Here is a 22504-nt window from a genome sequence, read left to right as displayed (position 1 = left end):
GGTCACATGGCCAGAAGAAACTCTAGGCACTATGTATAAGTTGACTGTGTGAGAGTGTTTCAAACGTCTCTCCTCACTGCAGTCACATTGCACATGATACATATTGCATCTAAACAGAGAAGATGACATAGTGTAACAGTATAACTTCAGACCGTCCCCTCGCCCATACCCGAGCGCGAACCAGGGACCCTCTGCACGCAGACAACCGTCATCCACGAAGCATCGTTACCTATCGCTCCACAAAAGCCGCGGCCCTCGCAGAGCAAGGGGAACCACTACTTCAAGGTCTCAGAGCAAGTGACGTCACCAATTTAAACGCTATGTAGCGCGCACCACCGCTAACTAGCTAGCCGCTTCACATCCGTTACAATAGCATACCTTTTATTTTCAGCTCCAAAGTCATGAATTAAAGTGGAGAATAGTGAACGTCAAAGGGAGAAAATAGAATCTGCTCCAGCCAGAACACTACCACCCACCCACACAAACACTAGCTAAGTGGTGAGTGAGAGAAAGAGTGGGGATGGAATAGAGAGGGGAGGAGGAGTAGAACACAGGTGAGGTAGAGAGGAGGAGGATGGAGAGGATGAGAAATCAACGGGCAGAGGAGGAAGAGGAGAACGAGGAATGAAAGACGAAATGAGAGAAGACAGCGAGAGACAGTGAGTGAGAGGAGGCAAGGAGAATGGAAGAGGTAAACAGAGGGAAGATGGGAGGAGAGGGAAGAGGTGTTTGAGGTAACGGAGAGATCTTACGACTGCATGCAGGGAAGGTGTGGTTTATCTGCTCCATGATGTCTGCCAGGTCAGAGTTGCGGTTGTGTGGGTGGTCCAAAAGCTCATCTGAAACACACACACACCAGTTTAGCACACTGTGTGTGTGTGTGTGTGTGTGTGTGTGTGTGTGTGTGTGTGTGTGTGTGTGTGTGTGTGTGTGTGTGTGTGTGTGTGTGTGTGTGTGTGTGTGTGTGTGTGTGTGTGTGTGTGTGTGTGTGTGTGTGTGTGTGTGTGCGTGCGTGTGTGTGTGTGCGTGCGTGTGTGTGTGTGTTGAACCGACCTGTGTGTTCGGTGAGTGCCCCTTGTTCTTGCATGCTGGGGGATGACACTCCATTCACCCTGGAGTCAATCTCCGGCTGAGATGAGGGAAAAAAGAGGATGAACGAGGAGCAAGTCAGACAAGAAGAGGTGAAGAGAAGAAGTGAGAGAAACACAAGACAGAAAGAAAAGTAAAAAATATATGGGGGAAAGAGACAAGGACCAGCATCATTACTAAAACATAGTGCCCACTCTTCATTATTCATAGTGGCATACTTCACTGGTGACGACTTTAAACCAACTACATATGAATCATCAGTCCCAAACAAGGGAATAGCACACAGTGTGGCTCGATGGGGCTGGATGAAAGACCTGTCATCACGTGTACTGACATTTATATGTGTCTATAAGCCCTCTTCCAAACGTGTCACTGTCACTCCCCGTATGAGTTCAGATGAATCTCTAAGGGTTTGGCAATGTGTTTAGATAATTTCTTGACTTTCATTCATGAAAAAAGGTGCACGCACACACACGCACACGCACACGCACACGCACACACACACACACACACACACACACACACACACACACACACACACACACACACACACACACACACACACACACGCCTGAATAGGGCACCTGATGTCCACTGACATTTACTATCAAGTCCAACATGCCCCTTAGCTTTCCAGAGACAGAATCAATGCATCCCCCTAGCTGCCTATCCTGTCCCTCGCTTCTCTCCTTCCTGCTCTCCTGCCCCCAGCTGTAGTAAAGGTTAATGTGGTGGAAATGTCTCCAGAGCATTCTCACAACATCTTCAGGGCTCACTTAGAATAGTACTGACTGTACAGAGCTGCACAACAGCTCTCTAATAAAAATTGCAACAACACAAAATACATAATTTATCATTGATAACCACCATCATTAAGTTTGCCGACGACACAGTGGTGGTAGGCCTGATCACCGACACCAATGAGAAAGCCTATAGGGAGGAGGTCAGTGACCTTGCAGTGTAGTGCCAGGACAACAACCTCTTCCTCAAGGTGAGCAAGACATAGGAGATGATCGTGGACTACAGGAAAAGGAGGGCCGAGTACGCCCCATTCTCATCTACCGGCTGAAATGGAGCAGGTTGAGAGCTTCAAATTCCTTGGTGTCCACATCACCAACAAACTATCATGGTACAAACACACCAAAACAGTTGTGAAGATGGCACAACAAAGCCTATTCCCCCGCAGGAGACTGAAAAGATTTAGCATGGGTCCTCAGATCCTCAAAAGGTTCTACAGCTGCAACATCGAGAGCATCCTGACTGGTTGCATCACCACCTTGTATGGCAACTGCTCAGCCTCTGCCCGCAAGGCACTACAAGAGGGTAGTGGGTACGGCCCAGTACATCACTGGGGCCAAGCTTCCTGCCATCCAGGACCTCTACACCAGGCAATGTCAGAAGAAGGCCTTAAAAATTGCCAAAGACTCCAGCCACCCTAGACATAGACTGTTCACTCTTCTACCGCAAGGCAAGCGGTACTGGAGCGCCATGTTTAGGTCAAAAAGCCTTCTTAACAACTTCTACCCACAAGCTATAAGACTGTTGAACAGCTAGTCAAATGGCTTCCCAGATTATTTGCATTGCCACCCCACTTTATTTTTACACTGCTGCTACTCGCTGTTAATTATCTATGCATAGTCACTTTAAACCAACCTACATATACACATATAACCTCGATTACATCGACTAATCTGCACCCCATACATCGATTCTGCACCCTAACCCCCTGTGTATAGCCTCGTTATTGTTATTTTATTGCTACTCTTTAAAAAAAAAACTTTTGTTTATTTAGAAAATATTTTCTTAACTCTTATTATTCTTAAAATGGCATTGTTGGTTAAGGGCTTGTAAATCAGCATTTCACGGTAACAATTCCTGTTGTATTCGGCTCATGTGACAAATACAATTTGATTAGATTTGATTACAATTGATTCGGAGTTAAGAGAATTTCCTTCAAAACTACTACACTAAGTTATGATATTGTAAAACTGTTGATGTCCTCGTTGTGATGAACCTAGACAACATATTTGTTTGACCATAAACTGACAATGCTGGGCTGAAAATATGAAAAGCTTTTCTGTGAATGTCAGAGCACGTTTGTAGGATTACTCACTCTAATTTATCCCTGTAGATTGGATTTGTTTCTCCCAATCATAGAGTCAGGATCTGGTTAGCTCAGGACTCTGGGCTCTGGAAGAAATGGTGTGTGTGTCTTGCAAGGTTTAACATGAGCCCTTTATCCCCTAAGAATCAGCAGTCACGTTATCTTCCCCAGGCCGAGGTTGCCTAATGCTCTGCCTCTGTTGTAACTAAATGAAGGAATGTTATGTTAACCTGTGAGCTGTGGATAACTAGCGTTAGTCAGCGAGGGGAGAACAGCGATAACGGGTCAGCACCATGGCAGTGGAGAGCGCCACTACAGCCGGGCCCGCACCCAACAGCACTCATAATGAGCAGATTCCACACACCTGTGTGGCTAACTGAGCAGAATGTTTTGGGCAGGAACAGGCCTGCAGGGCGAGACATTGCCACTTGGATTTATACCATCGTTCCCATTCCATTTCCCCCAAGTTTTAAATATGTAACGAACAGGGAAATAAACCTGGATATGATTTAACTCCAAGTACTGCTTTAAGAATCCTGATTACCCACCACAGCCTCCAGCTCCAGAGACCTGAGTCAATACTGTTTACCAACTCTGACTGACTCCGTTCGGTTGGTTGGCTTTTATTTCCCACACAGATAAAAAGTCATCTAAACTTATTGAGTGATCAGGAGAGTCATAAACAGAGCAGAGATGGATTGGGTTACTGGGTAGGGGGTGCTTCGTAGCCCTGGGAGGAAAACTCACAATACAGGGTTCTTTCTACATCAACAAATGGCTTATGTGGTGGGCGTGGCAATGTTTTCATATTGAAGACACTTTCCTGCAATTCTACACATTTTTCTATGGAGCTGAGAGAAATTGTTTCATTTTTAGAGCTATTTTCCTGCAATTCCATGCATTTTGCAGTGGCTAATGCTGTGTTCTTTTTCTCAAATATAATAAAATCTATACTGCTAAATTCATTGTTTTTCTTATTCTCCATGACCGTCTGTCTAGTTTTTATTCTGGTCATTGTTAGTTCTCAATTATAAAAACATATATTTGTTCATAAAATGTTCTACTGTACATACTTTCTATCTGGTTTTAGACATTTCAGTTTAGAATTAAAGCATTTTTCCATCCCGAAAATGTATTTCTAGAAATTTTAATGGCAGACAAATCACCGTGATCAGATTCTAACTTTAGAGGAATGAGTTATGATACAAACAAGGACACTTTCGAGGGCTGAGAAGGAATTGCTGTTGTTGTTGATGTGTGATCAGTAAAATAGAAGTCATTCCACAGGTGGAACATGCATGTGTGTGTGTGTGTGTGTGTGTGTGTTAAGACATCTGTTGAAGTGGCTTGCTGTCCGAGGTGGAGTGTGAGCATGTGTGTGTGTGTGTGTGTACTGTACGTGTCCCTCTATGTGTGGCCCACCTGGTGCAGTAGTTGTCTGAGCCGATGGAGCTGGGACTCCAGCTGCTTGTTGTGCTCCTCCAGTTTGTGCATGCGGTCCTCCAGACGGCTCTTGTGCTGCCGGAGCAGTTTGGCCTCAGCCAGCAGGTCAGCCTCGCCAGGACCCCCGGGGTGAGAAGACCCCTCAGGGTCCCAATGCCCCACAGACCCAGGCCCCCGCTGGTCCCCGTGCTGCTCCTTCAGCTGTTCATACTCCCTTTTCAGTGTCCTGGGGGAGACACCCAGAGATGGGGTTAGGGAGATGCAGAAGTCAGACACACACACAACACACCACACAATCAGTCCTGCACATATAATATGAGCCAAACAGCACACCCCCCCTCTCAGTACAATCCTATGTGAAGCCACTGTACAGAGAGGTCCTGGCCTGTGTCCGTCTCTGTTTACAAATGTATAGAGCTGTTGGCTCCAGACTGACTGTGGTACTTCAACTGGCGTTTATAGCCTGGCTCATAAAGAAGAATGTGAGCAGAGCTAAATCACTCAGATACAGCCACGGCCTCAGACAGAGACACAGCAGCTCCAAGAATAATAGAGTGAGTGCACAGTCACCATTGTCCTTACACTACCTCTATCCACCAATCAAAGAGGCAGAGGTAGAGAGAGATGAAGGGGGGAGGAGCGAGAGCTGAATGAGACAGTGTGTGTGTGTGTGCTGAGCATCACTTTTAGTAAGTGGGCAGAACACAGTAGCGCTGACATTGGACAGACTACTCCGCTGACCTATCGCGTACCTCTGCTCATCCTCCAGGCGATGGATGATTCGCTCCAGCTCCCCACGCTCCTCCCTCTCCACGGCCTGTAGGATCTGTGCGGGGCTCTGGGGCTGGCTGCAGGGAGACCCCTCCCCCCCCAGGGTCTGGCAGTACTGCAGGATCAGAGCATGCTCATCGTCCCTATGGGGAGAGATATACAAATTAACTAAATAACACGTGCTTGTTGTCATTCTTAAAGAGCGTCATTATATTAGATACATTGTGCAAGAGCGTGCTCCACCACGGTCAAAGTTTAAGTTCAAAGAGCTTTGTTGTCCATCTTGATTGTCTTTCCATTAAACAGACTCGGTGGTTTTAACTTCAGCTTTGGCTGTTGCAGGACTGTACTGTATGGCTGGGAGCTGTAGTTCCTCCCTACAACACAGATCTGTTGATCTCAAACATCAGATAACCACATGACATAGATAGAGAGGGAGAGGAAGAACACAGATGGGGAGAGAGGGGGTGAAAGAGAGAGAGAGAATGATGGCTCCAAGTTTCTCTGTGTCATATTTGGAGGATCTGAGATGCGGTAGGCAGGTCTTGCTAAACCACAGCTGTCACCTTCCCTCTAACACACACACACAGACACACACACACACACAGACACACACACACACACACACACACACACACACACACACACACACACACACACACACACACACACACACACACACACACACACACACACACACACACTCTCACTCTCTCTCACACACACAGAGCCCCAGGGATTATAGGGATTAAACTATCACAAACCATCACATATGCGCGTGCACACACACACGGAGGGGTAGGATTACTCAGCCCCATGTCCATTACCGCAGGAAGTGCCATCGATCGCCAGAGCCACACTGACAGCCAGAGAGACCGTTTCCATTTGGCCAAGCTGAAAGCAGTGGTTTTAATTGAAACTGGATGCCATGTTGGCTCTCCTTGGATACAGTTGGATACATTTTATCCATCCATGCACAACGTCTATTGTCAATCCAGCTTTCATTCTGTGGTTTGGCTAGCTAGTTAGCATTTTTAAAAGTCTATGGCAAGGCCAGGGCCATGGCTTGGAGCACTAACTGTGTCAATGGCATGGCTAGGCTACCAAACACCATCTGGCTAACACAGCTTCTAACTCCTAATGTACGGCCCCCAGGAGACCCATTACAGAACCCAGACAGAGCATTTCATAAATGACCCAAGTGTTCAGGTCCTCATTCACATTACATCCATATTCAGAGTGTTTAGTATATGAAAATATTTCTGGACGAAACATGTTTTGTTTCACATGCGGATCTATTGTGTTAGCAAGGACGAGGACTCCTATTCTTGGAGAATTATGTCTATAAACCTCTGCCGATGGGATAGAGTATAGAGAGGTGAGGAGAAGGAGCTCCGTGGATCCTTCGTGTCTGGAAGTAATTTAGCCTTTTATTGTAGCCGTTGGTGCTTTGTAGAGTTGCTATTTTCTCAAGTTTTCGAATGTCAATTAACTTGTGAAATTCCTGGATACACTGCTCAAAAAAATAAAGGGAACACTAAAATAACACATCCTAGATCTGAATGAATGAAATATTCTTATTAAATACTTTCTTCTTTACATAGTTGAATGTGCTGACAACAAAATCACACAAAAATTATCAATGGAAATCAAATTTATCAACCCATAGAGGTCTGGGTTTGGAGTCACACTCAAAATGTGAGTGGAAAACCACACTACAAGCTGATCCAACTTTGATATAATGTCCATAAAACAAGTCAAAATGAGGCTCAGTAGTGTGTGGCCTCCACGTGCCTGTATGAGCTGCCTACAATGCCTGGCCATGCTCCTGATGAGGTGGCGGATGGTCTCCTGAGGTATCTCCTCCCAGACCTGGACTAAAGCATCCGCCAACTCCTGGACAGTCTGTGGTGCAACGTGGCGTTGGTGGATGGAGCGAGACATGATGTCCCAGATGTGCTCAATTGGATTCAGGTCTGGGGAACAGGCGGGCCAGTCCATAGCATCAATGCCTTCCTCTTGCAGGCACTGCTGACACACTCCAGCCACATGAGGTCTAGCATTGGTCACAAGGGGTCTGAGGATCTCATCTCGGTACCTAATGGCAGTCAGGCTACCTCTGGCGAGCACATGGAGAGCTGTGGCCCCCAATGAAATGTCACCCCACACCATGACTGACCCACCGCCAAACCGGTCATGCTGGAGGATGTTGCAGGCAGCAGAACGTTCTCCACGGCATCTCCAGACTCTGTCACGTCTGTCACATGTGCTCAGTGTGAACCTGCTTTCATCTGTGAAGAGCACAGGGCGCCAGTGGCGAATTTGCCAAACTCTGGCAAATACCAAACGTCCTGTACGGTGTTGGGCTGTAAGCACAACCCCCACCTGTGGACGTCGGGCCCTCATACCACCCTCATGGAGTCTGTTTCTGACCTTTTGAGCAGACACATGCACATTTGTGGCCTGCTGGAGGTCATTTTGCAGGGCTCTGGGAGTGCTCCTCCTGCTCCTCCTTGCACAAAGGCGGAGGTAGCGGTCCTGCTGCTGGGTTGTTGCCCTCCTACGGCCTCCTCCACGTGTCCTGATGTACTGGCCTGTCTCCTGGTAGCGCCTCCATGCTCTGGACACTACACTGACAGACACAGCAAACCTTCTTGCCACAGCTCGCATTGATGTGCCATCCTGGATGAGCTGCACTACCTGAGCCACTTGTGTGGGTTGTAGACTCCGTCTCATGCTACCACTAGAGGGAAAGCACCGCCAGCATTCAAAAGTGACCAAAACATCAGCCAGGAAGCATAGGAACTGAGAAGTGGTCTGTGGTCACCACCTGCAGAACCACTCCTTTATTGGGGGTGTTCTTCTAATTGCCTATAATTTCCACCTGTTGTCTATTCCATTTGCACAACAGCATGTGAAATTGATTGTCAATCAATGTTGCTTCCTAAGTGGACAGTTTGATTTCACAGAAGTGTAATTGACTTGGAGTTACATTGTGTTGTTTAAGTGTTCCCTTAATTTTTTTCAGCAGTGTATTAAATTAAGTCAGATTTAATCAACAAATATGATAGTCAGTTTAAAAACGGTTAAAAGGTACACGACTGTGTACATATCTGGCTGTGTTGGTAAAATCACTACATATCCCATTGATCCAAGAGGTGAGAGGCTGCCCTGTCACAGTTCCAAGACTAGTCAGAAACGTCCAGCTAATCTTACACCAACGATGTTGGTGGACCTCAAAACTGAAGTAGTGATATCCTTCATCACCATCGTCTTACGACAGATATCTTGATTCAGTCATGAATATTCAACAAAACAATAAATAAGACAATTTCTTAGTTACATTACTAGCAAAGGAGTTGAGGGTGCAGTATTTATGAAGTTTGGCAATGAGGACGAAAACTAGCATAGTTCAGCTAGCCAGCAAGTTTACCCAGGGAAAACGAGCTCAGTTTGGCTAATTCAGGAGACAAATTGTAGTTTTTATGACTTGAAATTAGGATCTGGCGGCAAAAAAAATTGATTAAACAATTCAGAGAGCAAATCGATTTATACAATCCCGAAATCAGCCGTAACTGTAAAACAAAGATTAAAAGGAAGTTTGAGTGAACCTGAATCGAGAAAATGAATGGCGAGGTCACTTCCAGATCCGGTAGACTCCTCCTCCTTACCACTATTGAAATGTTATAAACAAGAGCCAAGAAATGTGACTGAAATATCACAGCCGTACAGTTATTCAGGTTCTCCATGATATTCTACACATGAAGAGTCCAACTTGTCAGTCAGTGTGACGGCTGTCTGCTTCAAGGCTAAGAGCTGCGATCTTGTGTAGGAATGGAACACACTATGAAGATATAAAACTATGAAGTTGAATAGAAATTCAGTTTGTCCTCCTCCTGTACCGCGTGATCGATGCTTCCATTAGTGCTCACTCCACCACACAGCGCTTCACACCCATACACCCATACACACACACGCACACACACACACACACGCCTGACAAACACCTTTCTCATCTCAAAGACATGTTATCTATCTGTTATCTTTTTTCCTTGCAAAATGAGTTCCTTGTCTGAAATCACTGAGACGTAGATAATGACATAAGAGTCAGGCGGAGAGGAGATAAAAATCTAGACATTATACACCCATCTAGTACCAGGTCGGACTCGGTTTTGCCTCCAGAACAGCCTGAATTCTTCGGGGCATTCTACAAGCTGTCGGAAACGTTCCACAGGGATGTTGGTACGCTGATACGATGACATCACGCAGTTGCTGCAAATTGGACGTCAGTACAGTCATGCTGCGTACAGCCTGTTCCATCTCATCCCAAAAATGCTTTATTGGGTTGAGGTCTGGGAACTGACCAGGCCACTCAGTGAACTCACGGTCATGTTCCATGCAATGTTTTTCCACTCCTCCATTGTCCAGTGTTGGTGATCACGTGTCCACTGGAGCCTGCAATAGCTCATCTATAACAAGGATCGACGAATTGTGCATTCTGAGATGCCATTCTGCAAACCCCTGTTATACTGCACAGTGTTATTTGTCTGTTTGTGGCCTAGCCCATTAACTTGCACAATTCTTACCATTCTCCTTCGAACTCTCTCATGAACTAGCTGTTTTTGCCCACAGGACTGCCGCTGACTGTACTAGTATTCTTTGTTGGTTTGACAATGCCACAGTCAGCCAGAGAAATATGCTGAGAAGGATTATCACCACAGCAAGAAATGTACTTGGAGTCAAACACACAGGCCTGGATGAGATCTTTAAGGTCAGGGCCCTCCCCAAGATACTTGGAGTCAAACACACAGGCCTGGATGAGATCATTAAGGTCAGGGCTCTCAGCAAGGTACTTGGAGTCAAACACACAGGCCTGGATGAGATCATTAAGGTCAGGGCCCTCAGCAAGGTACTTGGAGTCAAACACACAGGCCTGGATGAGATCTTAAAGGTCAGGGCCCTCAGCAAGGATCACAAAATCATTTTAGACCCAAGCCATCCCCTGTACCTGGACTTTGAACAACTCCCCTCAGGGCGCATGTATAGGGTACCGCACGGCAGACAAAACAGAACTAGACAATCATTTGTTCCATGTGTGATATCGCTCCTAAATAGCTAATGTTCCTATCGACTCAGTAAGGGCAGTTATGAAAGTTGTATTGTCAATTGGTTTTGTATTTAAACACCACCTAAAACATGTACATGACACCACAACAATATTTCCCCATGGGGACAATAAAGTAATTCAATTATTATTATTATTATTTTTTAAATAAAAATAAATAAATAAATAAATAATAAAAACTGGATGTTTTTTGTTTGTCACGTCATTCTCAATAAACCCTTGCAGAGGAGGGCGGCCGTTTCTGAGATACTGGATGCGGCACGCCTGGCACCGACAATCAATGGGGCGGCAGGGTAGCCTAGTAGTTAGAGAGTTGGACTAGTAACCGGAAGGTTGCAAGTTCAAACACCCAAGTTGACAAGGTTCAAATCTGTCGTTCTGCCCCTGAACAGGCAGTTAACCCACTGTTCCTAGGCCGACATTGAGCATAAGAATTTGTTCTTAACGGACTTGCCTGGTTAAAAAAAAAGATCACACTCAAATTAGCTTAAAAGTCACTCGTTTCGCCCATTCTAATGTTCCATCGAACAGTAACTGAATGCCTTGATGCCTGCTTTATACACTGCTCAAAAACATAAAGTGAACACTAAAATAACACATCGTAGATCTGAATGAATGAAATATTCTTATTAAATACTTTTTTCTTTACATAGTTGTGCTGACAACGTCGTCTCCAGACTGTCATGTCTGTCACATGTGCTTAGTGTGAACCTGCTTTCATCTGTGAAGAGCACAGGGCGCCAGTGGCAAATTTGCCAATCTTGGTTTTCTCTGGCAAATGCCAAACGTCCTGCACGGTGTTGGGCTGTAAGCACAACCCCCACCTGTGGACGTCGGGCCCTCATACCACCCTCATGGAGTCTGTTTCTGACCGTTTGAGCAGACACATGCACATTTGTGGCCTGCTGGAGGTCATTTTGCAGGGCTCTGGCAGTGCTCCTCCTGCTCCTCCTTGCACAAAGGCGGAGGTAGCGGTCCTGCTGCTGGGTTGTTGCCCTCCTCCACATCTCCTGATGTACTGGCCTGTCTCCTGGTAGCGCCTCCATGCTCTGGACACTACACTGACAGACACAGCAAACCTTCTTGCCACAGCTCGCATTGATGTGCCATCCTGGATGAGCTGCACTACCTGAGCCACTTGTGTGTGTTGTAGACTCCATCTGCAGAACCACTCCTTTATTGGGGGTGTCTTGCTAATTGCCTATAATTTCCACCTGTCTATTCCATTTGCACAACAGCATGTGAAATTTATTGTCAATCAGTGTTGCTTCCTAAGTGGACAGTTTGATTTCACAGAAGTGTGATTGACTTGGAGTTACATTGGGTTGCTGAAGTGTTCCCTTTATTTTTTTGAGCAGTGTATATCAATCAAGGACACGAGACTCACTGTCTGTAGGTGCGATCCATTTTCATGAATAGGGTGGTGTACCTAATAAACTGTGTGTATATGAGGGAGTAAATATGGAGAAGGATGACAGGAACTGTGAAGAGAAGCTCATATAGGGAGGGCCAGGGTGAAACCTCAACTGTGCTGGGAGCAACCAATTAAATAGTGAGTGAATGAGAGAGAGCACGAGAGAGAGAGAGAGAGAGAAAGCACACGCACGAGAGAGTGAGAGAGAGAGAATGCAAGACAGAATGTGAGAGAGAGAGAGAGAGAGAAAGAATGTGAGAGAGATAGAGAGAGAGAATGCAAGAGAGAATGTGAGAGAGAGAGAATGCAAGAGAGAATGTGAGAGAGAGAATGCAAGAGAGAGAGAGAATGTGAAAGAGAGAATGCGAGGGAGAGCGAGAATGTGAGAGAGAGAGAATGTGAGAGAGAGAATGTGCGAGAGAGAGATAGAGAGAATGCAAGAGGTCGTGTTAGAAAAGGCGGGACCAGTGCTATGGAGTTGTTTGTGTGGAAATGTGGGGAGCAGAGGAGGGGGGGGGCTTCAAATGGTTCATTTCAGAGCATTTTTGTGTTGTTTTTCTCTGTGATGCAAAGCGGGGTATATTGAGTTCAGAGTTGAACGAGAAGCCTGATTAAAGCCCAAAGGTAAAGCTTGATACTACTAGAGCCAAATCAGATGATGTATAAGAGAGTGGAACAGAAGGGAGAGAGAGACTGTAGGGAGAAAGGAAGGTTCAGAGGGAACAAAAGAAAAATATAGAAAGAAAGACAAAAATTATTATTATTATCAGAAAGAAAGAAAAAAAGAAAGAATGCGAGAGAGAGATTGAAAGACTGAGGGGAAGGAGACAGAGAAGAGAGGAAGGACAAGCAGAAAGAGTCCTGTCTCCTTGGTGATTAACAGCAGCATCAATGACAACACTGAGCCTTTGCTGGAGATAACACACAATAAGCAGCTCTCTGGCTTTCTCATTAAGGCTTTTCTACCCGATAAAATGCCTGGAAACAACTGCATAGCAGGGCACACACACACACGCACGCACGCACACGCACACACGCGGCAGCAAACGTGAGCACGCACATATGTACGCATGCACAAAAGCAAGCACACACATAAATGTTCTGCCAAGACTGTTCAAAGGTGCCATCACTCAGCTGGCATTAAGTTCCAAATGCAACGTGTGTGAAGGGTCCACTGGATGGATCAGAAACAGTACGAGACAGCCAAGTAACACACACACACGTACGTACGCATGCAAGCACACACACACACACACACACACACACACACACACACACACACACACACACACACACACACACACACACACACACACACACACACACACACACACACACACACACACACACACACACACACACACACACACACACACACACACACACACACGGGTTTCAGTTAGCCAGTAATAGACGTTTTCTGTGCAAAAAAAAAAATAGAAAAGCCAATGAATAAAATTGTCACCGGCCTGTCGCCCGGAAGAAGAAGAAAAAATCCCATTGCGAAATAATGCAAAAAAATGTTTTGCCTATTGAATGATGGAAATACCAGGCGATGGAAATACATTTGACAAGTCATGCTTATAGGTTAATTAGCATAATTTTGTGGAATTAAATTGGCGGTGTGTGTAAAGTATATTGGTTATGCATCTTATTTATCACATGCGTACAGCGTACAGATACAGAGACTATGAGTGGAAAATCTGTCAGACAGATCATCTTGTGGTGCATTCAAGACCACCAGGAACTCTGAAAAATACGAGGTCAGAGTTCCTGAGTTGGAATTCTGGGTTGGATGACCGTTCAAAAATATTTTTCCCAGTCGGACCTCGTTTTTTCCCCAGTTCCCAGTTGTCTTGATGACACTGAAGTCGAAAGTCGGACATTTTCAGTTCCCAGTTGTCTTGATGACACTGAAGTCAGAAGTCGGACATTTTCAGAGTTCCCAGTTGTCTTGATGACACTGAAGTCAGAAGTCGGACATTTTCAGAGTTCCCAGTTGTCTTGATGACACTGAAGTCAGAAGTCGGACATTTTCAGAGTTCCCAGTTGTCTTGATGACACTGAAGTCAGAAGTCGGACATTTTCAGAGTTCCCAGTTGTCTTGATGACACTGAAGTCAGAAGTCGGACATTTTCAGAGTTCCCAATTGTCTTGATGACACTGAAGTCAGAAGTCGGACATTTTCAGAGTTCCCAGTTGTCTTGATGACACTGAAGTCAGAAGTCGGACATTTTCAGAGTTCCCAGTTGTCTTGATGACACTGAAGTCAGAAGTCGGACATTTTCAGAGTTCCCAGTTGTCTTGATGACACTGAAGTCAGAAATCTTGGACATTTTCAGAGTTCCCAGTTGTCTTGATGACACTGAAGTCAGAAGTCGGACATTTTCAGAGTTCCCAGTTGTCTTGATGACACTGAAGTCAGAAGTCGGACATTTTCAGAGTTCCCAGTTGTCTTGATGACACTGAAGTCAGAAGTCGGACATTTTCAGAGTTCCCAGTTGTCTTGATGACACTGAAGTCAGAAGTCGGACATTTTCAGAGTTCCCAGTTGTCTTGATGACACTGAAGTCAGAAGTCGGACATTTTCAGAGTTCCCAGTTGTCTTGATGACACTGAAGTCAGAAGTCGGACATTTTCAGAGTTCCCAGTTGTCTTGATGACACTGAAGTCAGAAGTCGGACATTTTCAGAGTTCCCAGTTGTCTTGATGACACTGAAGTCAGAAGTCGGACATTTTCAGAGTTCCCAGTTGTCTTGATGACACTGAAGTCAGAAGTCGGACATTTTCAGAGTTCCCAGTTGTCTTGATGACACTGAAGTCAGAAGTCGGACATTTTCAGAGTTCCCAGTTGTCTTGATGACACTGAAGTCAGAAGTCGGACATTTTCAGAGTTCCCAGTTGTCTTGATGACACTGAAGTCAGAAGTCGGACATTTTCAGAGTTCCCAGTTGTCTTGATGACACTGAAGTCAGAAGTCGGACATTTTCAGAGTTCCCAGTTGTCTTGATGACACTGAAGTCAGAAGTCGGACATTTTCAGAGTTCCCAGTTGTCTTGATGACACTGAAGTCAGAAGTCGGACATTTTCAGAGTTCCCAGTTGTCTTGATGACACTGAAGTCAGAAGTCGGACATTTTCAGAGTCGGACATTTTCAGAGTTCCCAGTTGTCTTGATGACACTGAAGTCAGAAGTCGGACATTTTCAGAGTTCCCAGTTGTCTTGATGACACTGAAGTCAGAAGTCGGACATTTTCAGAGTTCCCAGTTGTCTTGATGACACTGAAGTCAGAAGTCGGACATTTTCAGAGTTCCCAGTTGTCTTGATGACACTGAAGTCAGAAGTCGGACATTTTCAGAGTTCCCAGTTGTTATAAACGATGCATGAAATTGTATTTTCCACCATAATTTGCAAATAAATTCATAAAAAGTCCTACAATGTGATTTTCTGGATTTTCCCCCCTCATTTTGTCTGTCATAGTTGAAGTGTACCTATGATGACAATTACAGGCCTCTCTCATCATTTTAAGTGGGAGAACTTGCACAATTGGTGGCTGACTAAATACTTTTTTGCCCCATTGTAAGTGCATGTTTATATATATGTGTGTGTGTGTGTGTGTGTGTGTGTGTGTGTGTGTGTGTGTGTGTGTGTGTGTGTGTGTGTGTGTGTGTGTGTGTGTGTGTGTGTGTGTGTGTGTGTGTGTGTGTGTGTGTGTGTGTGTGTGTGTGTGTGTGTGTGTGTGTGTGTGTGAGCATGCTAAGACTCAGATGGAGGAGTTGGAGAGATGAAGAGGCTCTAGAGATCAAGCGTAGGTAGAACAGAATTAGATATGACTTTTTTTTTAAACACTTGAAATCAAAAAGCGTGAAATAAAAGGAAATCAGATGAATCCTTGGCGGAGCACAAGCTGTTCAAACACCCCACACAAGCAAATTGATGATTGGCTGCGTTCAAATCAGCTTAGACAGGATTTACAGCTGTTTAAAATGCTTGTCCACAGATTCCAGGGACTTGATCCTTTTAAAGGAAGCATCGCTAACTCACCTGTTAACGTTGACACAAGGACGCAGGGTGACATTAGACCTACCGCTGCATGTTTTGGGTTTAGATTTACCAATTGTGTCCTTATCCCAAAATGGCTGACACACTCGAAAAAATGGAATAAAATGTCTCTCAAAGAGTAGAGTGGGAAATCTACTTCTGAACAACAAAAAAAGAGTAAAATCATGATGAAAGCAGGTCATATAATGGGATATTAGCTGAGTAGACAGGGCTAGAACATAACTACAGTGGTTATACTTACTGGGCTGATGTGAGGAACAACAGGATGAGAGGATAAATGGTTGGAGCCTGGAGGGTGTTTCTACCCTGCTACTTCTAATGTTACTATCACATTAACCTTCTTCCTCATCATTACCTGATTATCACTGACTCTGTGTATTTGTCCTGTTTCTGTACTTAAAAAAATAAATAATATTATAATAAAAATGGTACCCCCTTTATTCTCCCAAATTGCGATCCAGACAGATCTTGTCTCATTGCTGCAACTCCCCAACGGGCTTGGGAGTCTCTCTCTCTCTGAAGCAGAGTTGTTAGGCAGAGTAAAATCAGAGCAGAAAAGCACGTTCTGTCCATTACTGTGGTGAAATGGTACTTGGGGGAGTCTCGAGCACCGCCTGTTTTAAATAGAGCTTTTAAGAGGAGAAGGCAGGGGGACAGAGGGAGGTGGGGGGCAGGGGGACAGAGGGAGGTGTGGGGGCAGGCGGACAGAGAGAGGTGGGGGGCAGGGGGACAGAGGGAGGTGGGGTGCAGGGGGACAGAGGGAGGTGGGGGGCAGGGGGACAGAGGGAGGTGTGGGGGCAGGCAGGCAGAGGGAGGTGGGGGGCAGGCAGACAGAGGGAGGTGGGGGGCAGGGGGACAGAGGGAGGCAGGGGGACAGAGGGAGGTGGGGGGCAGGCGGACAGAGGGAGGTGTGGGGGCAGGGGGACAGAGGGAGGTGGGGGGGGGCAGGCGGACAGAGGGAGGTGTGGGGGCAGGGGGACAGAGGGAGGTGGGGTGCAGGGGGACAGAGGGAGGTAGGCGGACAGAGCAGGCGTACACGTGAATGTGTAAAGTTGGTCACACTGTGAGAATCAAGACCCTAGTTTCCCCACGCTGTCTCTCTCTCCTCCTACCTTTCTGTCACTCTCTCTCTCCTATCTGTCTATCGTGCTCACTGTCTCTGATTCTAGATCTATCATGCAGTTATCTCTAGCCTCCTCAAACCCTTCATATGCTCTTTTGTGTGTGGGTAGATTTTTTGGGCAACGTGTCCTCACTGAAAACCATTTCCAAATCCCACTTCATTGCACACACACACACACACACACACACACACACACACACACACACACACACACACACACACACACACACACACACACACACACACACACACACACACACACACACACACACACACACACACACACACACACACACACACACACACACACACACACACACACACACACACACACACAGGATAACTGCATTTTTCAGCTCTTGTATCAGAGCAGGTTGAGAGATCTAATTCTAACGTCTAAACACAGAATCAAAGAGGGTGACCAGAGACCTCCAACCAGCATCACAGAGTGTGACCCGAGACCTCCAGCCAGCATTACAGAGGGTGACCAAAGAACCTTCAACCAGCATCACAGAGGGTGACCAGAGATCTCAACCAGCATCCCAGAGGGTGACCAGAGATCTCCAACCAGAATCACAGAGGGTGACCAAAGACCTCCAACCAGCATCACAGACGGTGACCAGAGATCTCAAACCAGCATCACAGAGGGTGTGACCTCAGAGGGCATCAGAGTTTAGAGAACTCATTCCCCCGATTAGGATCTCAATTGGGAATAGTTCTCAACATGCCCTCCAGACAGCATTAAGGGTATACAGAAACACGCAACCTTTCACACACAACACACACACATCTCGAGCTTCAGCATGTTCCTTCTCTTTCTACTGCTAACTGCCTCTCTATCTGTTGTGATCTCTTCTCCCTCTCTCCCCTCGCCTTTTCTTTCTAAACTTCTCTTTCCAAGGTCTTTATCAAAGCAAACCATCTTTCCCTCCGTAACATATCTCTATCTAATATCCACTCTTTTCTTCGTTATCTTTCTCCCCGTGCGTAATTCAAACTTCCTCCCTCTCAGTTCTTCTGTCTCCCATTCTGTTTCTCTCACCCATTCCCTCCCCCTCTTGTTTTCTATCTTCTCCCCCATCATGTTTTCTATCCTCTCCCCCATCTTGTTTTCTATCCTAACCCCATCTTGTTTTCTATCCTCTCCCCCATCTTGTTTTCTATCCTAACCCCCATCTTGTTTTCTATCCTCTCCCCCATCTTGTTTTCTATCCTAACCCCCATCTTGTTTTCTATCCTCTCCCCATCTTGTTTTCTATCCTAACCCCCATCTTGTTTTCTATCCTAACACCCATCTTGTTTTCTATCCTCTCCCCATCTTGTTTTCTATCCTAACCCCCATCTTGTTTTCTATCCTAACACCCATCTTGTTTTCTATCCTCTCCCCATCTTGTTTTCTATCCTAACCCCCATCTTGTTTTCTATCCTAACCCCCATCTTGTTTTCTATCCTAACACCCATCTTGTTTTCTATCCTCTCCCCATCTTGTTTTCTATCCTAACCCCCATCTTGTTTTCTATCCTCTCCCCCATCTTGTTTTCTATCCTAACACCCATCTTGTTTTCTATCCTCTCCCCATCTTGTTTTCTATCCTAACCCCCATCTTGTTTTCTATCCTCTCCCCCATCTTGTTTTCTATCCTAACACCCATCTTGTTTTCTATCCTCTCCCCCATCATGTTTTCTATCCTCTCCCCCATCTTGTTTTCTATCCTCTCCCCCATCTTGTTTTCTATCCTCTCCCCATCTTGTTTTCTATCCTCTCCCCATCTTGTTTTCTATCCTCTCCCCATCTTGTTTTCTATCCTCTCCCCCATCTTGTTTTCTATCCTCTCCCCATCTTGTTTTCTATCCTCTCCCCCATCTTGTTTTCTATCCTCTCCCCCATCTTGTTTTCTATCCTCTCCCCATCTTGTTTTCTATCCTCTCCCCCATCTTGTTTTCTATCCTCTCCCCCATCTTGTTTTCTATCCTCTCCCCCATCTTGTTTTCTATCCTCTCCCCATCTTGTTTTCTATCCTCTCCCCATCTTGTTTTCTATCCTCTTCCCCATCTTGTTTTCTATCCTCTCCCCATCTTGTTTTCTATCCTCTCCCCATCTTGTTTTCTATCCTCTCCTCCCCATCTTGTTTTCTATCCTCTCCCATCTTGTTTTCTATCCTCTCCCCCATCTTGTTTTCTATCCTCTCCTCCCATCTTGTTTTCTATCCTCTCCCCCATCTTGTTTTCTATCCACTCCCCATCTTGTTTTCTATCCTCTCCCCATCTTGTTTTCTATCCTCTCCCCCATCTTGTTTTCTATCCTCTCCCATCTTGTTTTCTATCCTCTCCCCATCTTGTTTTCTATCCTCTCTCCCATCTTGTTTTCTATCCTCTCCCCATCTTGTTTTCTATCCACTCCCCCATCTTGTTTTCTATCCTCTCCCCATCTTGTTTTCTATCCTAACCCCCATCTTGTTTTCTATCCTCTCCCCCATCTTGTTTTCTATCCTAACCCCATCTTGTTTTCTATCCTAACCCCATCTTGTTTTCTATCCTCTCCCCCATCTTGTTTTCTATCCTCTCCCCCATCTTGTTTTCTATCCTAACCCCATCTTGTTTTCTATCCTCTCCCCCATCTTGTTTTCTATCCTCTCCCCCATCTTGTTTTCTATCCTAACCACCATCTTGTTTTCTATCCTCTCCCCCATCTTGTTTTCTATCCTCTCCCCATCTTGTTTTCTATCCTCTCCCCATCTTGTTTTCTATCCTCTCCCCATCTTGTTTTCTATCCTAACCACCATCTTGTTTTCTATCCTCTCCCCCATCTTGTTTTCTATCCTCTCCCCCATCTTGTTTTCTATCCTCTCCCCATCTTGTTTTCTATCCTAACCCCCATCTTGTTTTCTATCCTCTCCTCATCTTGTTTTCTATCCTCTCCCCCATCTTGTTTTCTATCCTCTCCCCCATCTTGTTTTCTATCCTCTCCCATCTTGTTTTCTATCCTCTCCTCATCTTGTTTTCTATCCTCTCCCCCATCTTGTTTTCTATCCTCTCCCATCTTGTTTTCTATCCTCTCCCCCATCTTGTTTTCTATCCTCTCCCCCATCTTGTTTTCTATCCTCTCCCCCATCTTGTTTTCTATCCTCTCCCCCATCTTGTTTTCTATCCTCTCCCCCATCTTGTTTTCTATCCTCTCCCCATCTTGTTTTCTATCCTCTCCCCATCTTGTTTTCTATCCTAACCCCCATCTTGTTTTCTATCCTAATCCCCCATCTTGTTTTCTATCCTCTCCCCCATCTTGTTTTCTATCCTAATCCCCCATCTTGTTTTCTATCCTCTCCCCATCTTGTTTTCTATCCTCTCCCCCATCTTGTTTTCTATCCTCTCCCATCTTGTTTTCTATCCTCTCCTCATCTTGTTTTCTATCCTCTCCCCCATCTTGTTTTCTATCCTCTCCCCATCTTGTTTTCTATCCTCTCCCATCTTGTTTTCTATCCTCTCCTCATCTTGTTTTCTATCCCTCCCCCATCTTGTTTTCTATCCTCTCCCCATCTTGTTTTCTATCCTCTCCCATCTTGTTTTCTATCCTCTCCCATCTTGTTTTCTATCCTCTCCCATCTTGTTTTCTATCCTCTCCCCCATCTTGTTTTCTATCCTAACCCCCATCCCCCATCTTGTTTTCTATCCTCTCCCCATCTTGTTTTCTATCCTCTCCCCATCTTGTTTTCTATCCTCTCCCCATCTTGTTTTCTATCCTCTCCCCATCTTGTTTTCTATCCTAACCCCCATCTTGTTTTCTATCCTCTCCCCATCTTGTTTTCTATCCTAACCCCCATCTTGTTTTCTATCCTCTCCCCCATCTTGTTTTCTATCCTCTCCTCATCTTGTTTTCTATCCTCTCCCCCATCTTGTTTTCTATCCTCTCCCCATCTTGTTTTCTATCCTCTCCCCCATCTTGTTTTCTATCCTCTCCCCATCTTGTTTTCTATCCTAACCCCCATCTTGTTTTCTATCCTCTCCCCCATCTTGTTTTCTATCCTCTCCCCCATCTTGTTTTCTATCCTCTCCCCATCTTGTTTTCTATCCTCTCCCCATCTTGTTTTCTATCCTCTCCTCATCTTGTTTTCTATCCTCTCCTCATCTTGTTTTCTATCCTAACCCCCATCTTGTTTTCTATCCTCTCCCCCATCTTGTTTTCTATCCTCTCCCCATCTTGTTTTCTATCCTCTCCCCCATCTTGTTTTCTATCCTCTCCCCATCTTGTTTTCTATCCTCTCCCCCATCTTGTTTTCTATCCTCTCCCCATCTTGTTTTCTATCCTCTCCCCTATCTTGTTTTCTATCCTAACCCCCATCTTGTTTTCTATCCTAACCCCCATCTTGTTTTCTATCCTAACCCCATCTTGTTTTCTATCCTAACCCCCATCTTGTTTTCTATCCTAACCCCCATCTTGTTTTCTATCCTAACACCCATCTTGTTTTCTATCCTAACCCCCATCTTGTTTTCTATCCTAACCCCCATCTTGTTTTCTATCCTAACCCCCATCTTGTTTTCTATCCTAACCCCCATCTTGTTTTCTATCCTAACCCCCATCTTGTTTTCTATCCTAACCCCCATCTTGTTTTCTATCCTAACCCCATCTTGTTTTCTATCCTCTCCCCCATCTTGTTTTCTATCCTAACCCCCATTTTGTTTTCTATCCTAACCCCCATCTTGTTTTCTATCCTCTCCCCATCTTGTTTTCTATCCTCCCTCTTTCCAATTTATTGTTCTCCGTCTCTTCAATTACTATCATCAGCGCTCCACAGACCAGATAATGACAATAATAATCATTTGATTTTTGATACATGACACTCAAAGCTAACACATGAATGGACAGAGAGACTTTAATATACTATGACAGGGTGAGCGAGGTACTGTAGTGTAACGCCACAGCCCACTGGGCCATACACAACACAGGTAGTGAGGACAGCAATATGAAGTCCATTAGTCTAAGGTACGAGGACAGAGTCTTACGGTTACTGACAGGTAGGAGGACAGAGTCTAATGGTTACTGACAGGTAGGAGGACAGAGTCTAATGGTTATTGACAGGTAGGAGGACAGAGTCTAATGGTTACTGACAGGTAGGAGGACAGAGTCTAATGGTTACTGACAGGTAGGAGGACAGAGTCTAATGGTTACTGACAGGTAGGAGGTCAGAGTCTAATGGTTACTGACAGGTAGGAGGACAGAGTCTAATGGTTACTGACAGGTAGGAGGACAGAGTATAATGGTTACTGACAGGTAGGAGGACAGAGTATAATGGTTACTGACAGGTAGGAGGACAGAGTCTAATGGTTACTGACAGGTAGGAGGACAGAGTCTTACGGTTACTGACAGGTAGGAGGACAG

General features: G+C 45.3%; 1 protein-coding gene across 10 annotated transcripts in view; it reads right to left on the bottom strand.

The window, feature by feature from the left end:
- utrn (utrophin) overlaps positions 1-22504 on the bottom strand; it is a 392537-nt gene that overhangs the window by 5281 nt on the left and 364752 nt on the right. For all 10 annotated transcript variants that reach the window (XM_046298685.1, XM_046298684.1, XM_046298690.1 and 7 more), the window contains 4 exons: positions 5389-5550; positions 4616-4862; positions 1054-1129; positions 753-839 (listed from right to left, as the gene is read on the bottom strand). In XM_046298685.1, coding sequence (XP_046154641.1) covers positions 753-839; positions 1054-1129; positions 4616-4862; positions 5389-5550 — 572 coding nt within the window. The remainder of the gene's footprint in view (positions 1-752; positions 840-1053; positions 1130-4615; positions 4863-5388; positions 5551-22504) is intronic.

Source organism: Oncorhynchus gorbuscha, linkage group LG14 (assembly GCF_021184085.1).
Source record: "Oncorhynchus gorbuscha isolate QuinsamMale2020 ecotype Even-year linkage group LG14, OgorEven_v1.0, whole genome shotgun sequence".
NCBI lineage: Eukaryota > Metazoa > Chordata > Actinopteri > Salmoniformes > Salmonidae > Oncorhynchus > Oncorhynchus gorbuscha.
Note: the sequence above shows the minus strand (reverse complement) of the source record. Positions and strands in the feature narration are given on the sequence as shown.